Below are 7020 nucleotides of genomic sequence, written 5' to 3' on the forward strand. Positions count from 1 at the left end.
ACAGACTTTCAATAGTGGAATCGCGCTGGCGAACCACATAAACCAAATGCACTCTTCTCAGAAATCGTTTCGTTGTCCTAGTTGTCCAATATCTTATCCAACTGCTCTGCAACTACAAGAACACAAGCTCGCATTCCACAATTTACCAAATGCAGAGATTGGTCTACCAGTTGTAGACTTGTCGCAACTTTCCACCTTGAGAAAACTTAGCAATTTGGGAATCACAAACTTTATACCTTTAGCTAACCGGGAGCAGGGTGGTGGATGTTTTGTTATACCAATTGTTTCAGTTCAGAATGCGTTATCAGGAAATATAAGCAATTCTCTTTCAGCTTTGAGCGCCAATGGGATATTGAGTCTTGGACCAGTCAAACCGCTTCCTAAATGCTGAGGTTGTTTTTAAATATAAAACTAGGATTTAAAAAATGCAAAAACTGTATTTTTATGTAAATAGTTAAATTATAGTTTGTATATCAGGAACTTAATGCTAAAATGAGTCAACTAATTTTAGTACACATGCACTTACCTTTTGAAAACATCATTTTCAACCATGTTGTTCGTTTATATATAATATTTGTTTACTGTGTACCTATTATATGTGATCTTTTGCATACATACATACATACATAGGTCGCTTTACAACTCGTCGCCAAGAAAAATGGCGATTTCTATTGATATTGATGGTAAAAAATACCGTTTTGTGACATTTATTATACCTTTTATATGTATAAAGTTTCAGTTCGATCCATTTAACAGTTGATAAAAAAAAAAAGAAAGAAGACACCTATAAGGGAACTCATCACTAAAAATTTAGAAAGAATATGTGGCAACGCAATAATTAGCATTCCATTAATCAATAAAATATCGCTCAATTCTTTCTAAGTTGGTTAGACCACGAGAAGTAAAGTGACCATTTATTGTAGACTAGTATTATGCATATGAATTTCTCTGTTGAGACTCCCATGTATTCTATCGAATCACAACTTAATATATGTACATGCATATATTTTTTTGTTGTTTTATATTCTGCATATATATTTACATGTGTGCAATAAATATCTCATACTATCTGTTGAATGATCTAAATTGGTAACTTCGATGTCTTAAAATCATCATTTAATAGCTGACACATTGGGGCACTTGAAAAAAACTGAGCACCGTTTAAAAAATTATGACCGGATCAATCAGTGTGATGAAATAACCATTTTATTTATACATATTGTCAATATGATATTGATGTATACAATCTCTAAACTTCCATCATCAGTTTACAATCACAACCTTCGAAGACTGGACCTGATCAGAGTATGTTCTAATATGGACATTCAAATTTTGGTGAATTGTTTTTGTTTGTGTATTGACTGCCTCACTGATACATTATTATACCCTTTGTAAATTTTCAATAATGTAGATTAATGACCTGTAAAGAAAGTTATTTTATTAAGAATTTTAAAACATTTTAACTCTGATCAGATCCAGACTTTTATGGTGTCTAAAATAATTGTTCCACAATGATTTATGTACAAAAATAGCCTGTATGGCTCCAAACTGTCACACTTAGTGACTTAAATAGTAAAATCACAAATCTTTAAGTTCTACATACATATAATTTTGTAATTCATCAATAAGTACATGTTTGTATTAAAATTTAGAACACAATTGATTCCGTATCATATTTACAATTACAAAATTTTAGTTATTTGTATTATTTAAATAAAGTTTATACAAATAAATAATATATTTTTTTGTCTTAATCAACTGAAACGTGTAGTTTTAAACATTTGATGTCACGATACTTGTATATGTACAGTATTTTCCAAACATTGATGCGGTTTCTTGAATGTACACGTACGCAGTTGTGCTACGCGCACACAGTTTCACAAATCGAATTAAAGTTTGTACATATGGGTCTACCTCGTTCCACCGACTTGAAATATCTCGAGATTCATTTTCCGTGTATTTTCGGTGTGCCAAGTGTGTTTATTTACAAAACATACAAAATGTTTTAGATTATGAAATACTTATTTTACGAGGAATTGATTTTTAAACGTTTTTTTATTGGAATATTTTAAAGTTGTGTTAATAGCTGAAAAATCTATGAATGATCACAATATGTCTCGTATATAAAAAATGTATACATTTTGCATACATGTATAAATTTTGTACACATGTATACATTTTGCTTACATATATAAATTTTGTATACAATACATAAACTCCTGTTCAAGGAGACGAAAAGTCGAGGAAACGAGTGTCAGGATATTTTAAGTCGGTCGAACAGAGCACACCAGTAAACATAAATAACCAAAATATGTATTTTATTTTATTTTTTCTTATCAACTGCCTCGAGATTTCATTTCTACTTATTAATAAGTACGTAATTAAATATTGACAATGTTAATAAAACATAAGTTTACATATTTTAATGCCAAAATATTATCTGATATTGTTGCAAATGGAGTTTATAAATGCCATGTATCAGAATGTGGAATTCATCTAATAATTGACATATTTTAATGTTTTTCTCAAATTTTCAATAATGTATTTATTTTGATTTTATGTTTTTATATACATTGTATGTTACGGTCAAGGTTATAATTATTAATAACAAATTTAACACAATAACCGTAACATGTAAGTATAAAAGTACTACTTATTGACATTGATGGTAGTCTTTGTCCACGTCAACCAATGTACATATAATCATACAAGAATTGCGTCTGCATAGATAGGTCTAAACACCTACAATTTAATTATTTATTATGGCATGTCTATGCCCTATGGCATATAATTAGGATGATGTTTGTGATCTATTATTAAGGAAGACAAATGGATTATCTAAATTGGAGCAATGGATTATAACTGTTTCGAAGTGTAAATATTTACATAAGTTAATACTTTATTTTGTTATAATTTGATGAAATTTTAATGGTTTTATTTTAAAAAATGTGCTTTCTTCATAAGTTAGAATACAAAATTACACTATTTTGTGACTGACTCATTACTGCATTCACTGTACCAAACTGAACAGTGTAAATTGTACAAATTGTTAGAATTAATGTAAAATATAATTTTTATTACATTAAATGATAGTTTTGTTTTCTCTATAATTTACCCTATAGGTAGAGATCCGTATTTTGGGCATCTATTTTTGTCAATTTTAGCATTTTCATTTTGCATTTTAACGTTTAAGGGCATTAAAAATGTTCAATTTAGCATCTATTTTTATGAAGAGTTTAATTTTAAATAATAAAAAATTTCGATGAAATTTAATAAAATTTATATACATATATACAATTTAAAGACAACACAACCATTAAAAAAAAAGAATAATTCAAAAATATTTTGAAATTAAAATTACAATAAAAAATATATGAATGTAAAAATACGAAGACAAAAAATATGAATATAAAAATATAATACCAATTAAAATTGATTAAAACTTAACATGGAGCATATTTCTACGGATTCTTTTTTGAGATTTGTGCGACGATCGGTAACAATTATATTGTATTTACTAAAATACTTTTCAGCATCCACAGCGGCACAACCAAACTTTTCATATTTAATTTTTGTTGCCATCAATAATAGCAATATATCCGGCGTGGATTAACTTTTTATATTCTCTATTAATTTTCTAAAAAGTGCTGATATCCTTCCAAACTTTGAGCCTCTGTTAATACATTAAACAATAGCAGGTTTCTAAAAAACAAAACTGTTTCTTTAACATTAATATTTGGTTTTGAACCTGCCACAGATGGATTGAATAGTTTACTCAATATTCGGAGGAATAGATTTTTCTCATTTAGTCTTGAGTGCGAGTCTAGTTTTAAGGCGCTTTTTTGAACACCTTTTTGGATACACAGCTCCAACTGTCTTCTTTTATTTACAGTAGTAGACAAAAGCGGTTGCATGGTTTCGACAGGAAAAATATCATTTATGGTAAACTGCAAGCTCTGTTTTATCCCCTCAATTTCTTCACATAATAAATGGGCAAAGGGATAGAAAGACCCTTCTAAATTATCTATTAATTTTATAAATTTTATGCAAATTTCACTTTTGTTTATTATTTTAGCATCTATTCGCATATTTTACGAATTTAGCATCTATTCCGAATTTTAGCATTAATAGCAAAGTGCCCAAAATACGGGACTACATGCCATCTCGTTTGCACCCAACACATTACGCGTTACAACCATATACACAACGAAAGCATTTAAATTGCAATTACCGCTTGAGTGAGTTTGTATGTTTAGATAAAAAAGAAAAATATTGAGATAGAAAACCAATCCTTATAAACGTGGTGAAATAAAAAAATTGCCAAATAAATGAAAAATAGCACGGAAAAAAAATATATTTTTGACTTAAAATTCGCTAGACAATTAATTATAAGTATTTTATAGCAATAAAATATCACAATCAATAGGAAAAAACATCTGACTATTGATTCCAATACTCACTTTGAGCACAGCAATACTAGATTTTGAGTTAAAGACCGCAAAAGCCAAAAAATTGCGCATTTTTTTAAACGCTCATATCTCGTAAACGATCACCAACCAACAAAAATCATTATCATATTCAGTGGGTCAAAGTTATTAAAGATTGGTTAGTCTCCGCTCTAGTAATTTTTTTGTTGCTCAGTGTTATTAGAGCCACGTATTTTTGTCAATTTTAGCATTTTCATTTTGCATTTTAGCATCTACGTATATTACTTGAATTTCACATAGTAAACAATTTCGATTAATTTTAACAAAATTTATGTATACATATGTACATACATACATACATACAATTTAAAGATAACACAATAATTATTATAAGAAAATTACAAATTATATATTAGAGATATCTGGGGTGGATCCACTTTTTACTTACCTCCTTTATTATAATACTTAATAGTTGTTTGAATAAATGCTCATATACTCCCAAACACTGAACGTTAATGCGTTAAAAATCGGTAAAAAAAACAAAAAAAAAAACCGTTTCTTAAGTATTTACATACATATGTAAGATTTTGAACCTGCTATGGATTGAATAGTTCACCCAATGTTTGGAAGTATAAATTTTCTGATTTTAGCATCTTTTTGCCAGTATTCATTCAATATTGTGATCTATTCTGAATCTGTCTATTGTTCCATTATACATAAAGGATCGTTCTTGCCGTTCTGCCGCTCTTCCCTGTGTGATTTCGCCCTTCCGTTTGTCTCAGCAGAGATCGGCGTACAAGTTGCTTTTGCCCACAAAAAATGGTTAATTACTATTGTCTACCTTTTTCTTGCTCTCTTGCTTTGTAGGACAATAGTAATTGACAATACTGAACCATTTTTTTGTAGGCAAAAGCAACTTGTCCGCCGATCTCTGCTCATCAGACATGAAATAAGAAGAAGCATTAGTTTTTTTACTTTATCTATGTAGTAACAATAGATGAAGTTTTGTCATCATGCGAAATTTTGACTGATTCGAACTCGGAATCGATCACTGATTACGTTTTCATGATCTAGAAAAAATGTGTGCGTTTCTGTGTATTTTGGGGATTTTTTGAGCACCGTTAGTCCTATCGAACAGAAACTTAGCGTTAATTTTTTATGTTATTGAATTCAATTATCTCCCAAACCGGTAACTGAATCAGACTGAAATTTTTAGAAATTATAAATTTTATACCCTAATATTTTTTGAATATTCTTATCTGAACCGGAAGTAGTACTTTTACTCTATATAATCGATGTTTTTTATGTTTTTCTCATAAACCTTTTAGTTTATTGAACTGAAATTTCATATATAAAAAGTTAAGCTTAATACCGAGCTATTTATAAAGTTTGGTAAACATCTGACAACCGGAAGTGGCAGTTTACCGAATTGGTCCCCACTCGCAGGAAGGTGACCAAACTCGACCATGTCGTATAGCGAGGCGCCACTTTATCAATGGGATGAAAATAAAAGAAATACTAAATTTAATAAACCGGAAGTGGGATTTTTTCCTCTTCGAAATGTCAAAAATGTTGTGACCACGATTCTTTCCACACCCCTGAACGTATCAAGCTGAACATTTATATTTGAATTCTTTATGTATTAACTGAGATGATTAGGTTTTGGTCATAATTCGTAAAGCGGAAGTAGTATTTTTTTTTAAACAATATTTCATTATTTTATTTTGAACTTTTAAATTATTTTAATCATCTTGATATTTATTGTGTATAACAGTGCTTCCCAAATCGGGGGTCGCGACCCCCTGGGGGGCCGTAGGATTTCTCGCGGGGGCTGCGAAAATATTCAGTAGAAAGTACAAATATTCATTTATGAATATTTTTCCACATTACATATTTAGGGAATGTATATATTTAAGTCTGTTAAATAATAACACATTATATGAAAACTTTCCAACAAAAGCTTTCTTTATGGTCAAAAGGTATTAGTCAAGGATGAACGGAGATGTTTTCGTGTTTGAATAATTTTCTCACGAATAATGAAATATCACTGTCGACTTCAGTGAAAAATGTTATACTTGATCACATGGCCGAATCGATACTATTTTTCAAAAGATATTTCCCAAACTTGAATGAGGATGAAAGGAACAATTGGATAAGAACACCATTTGTCCTTAAAATATGATCATATTACGTGGACAGCCCAAGAAGAGTTGATCGATATCAGATCAGATAATTTGCTTGAAGTGGAATTTAATGAAAAAAGTATTTCAGAATTTTGGTTAAGGCGACAGCAAGAATATCCTGCTATTGGAAAAGAAGCCCTGGTAACTCTTATTCCTTTCGCGACTACGTACCTATGCGAAACAGCATTTTCGTCATTACAAGCAAAGGTCATGCCTTTCCACGGAGACTTTGGAAGATGCTTTGCGAGTTAGCATTTCTGACATTGAACCCGATATCGATTTGTTATGTAAAAACATGCGACCTCATCTAACTTACAGCTGATAAGGTTTTGGTCGAAATTTGTAAACTGGAAGTAGTATTTTTTTTTAAAACAATATTTCATTATTTTATTTTGACCTTTTAAATTATT

The 7020-nt window shown here is 30.0% G+C and overlaps 1 protein-coding gene across 5 annotated transcripts in view; it reads left to right on the plus strand.

The window, feature by feature from the left end:
- The window catches only part of LOC143909945 (uncharacterized), a 39794-nt gene extending 36711 nt beyond the window's left edge, over positions 1 to 3083 (plus strand). For all 5 annotated transcript variants that reach the window (XM_077428268.1, XM_077428267.1, XM_077428270.1 and 2 more), the window contains exon 5: positions 5 to 3083. In XM_077428268.1, the coding sequence (XP_077284394.1) occupies positions 5 to 391 (387 nt within the window). In that variant the 3' untranslated portion in view covers positions 392 to 3083. The remainder of the gene's footprint in view (positions 1 to 4) is intronic.
- Positions 3084 to 7020: the final 3937 nt, after the last annotated feature.

This window comes from Arctopsyche grandis, chromosome 3 (genome assembly GCF_051622035.1).
Source record: "Arctopsyche grandis isolate Sample6627 chromosome 3, ASM5162203v2, whole genome shotgun sequence".
Lineage (NCBI taxonomy): Eukaryota > Metazoa > Arthropoda > Insecta > Trichoptera > Hydropsychidae > Arctopsyche > Arctopsyche grandis.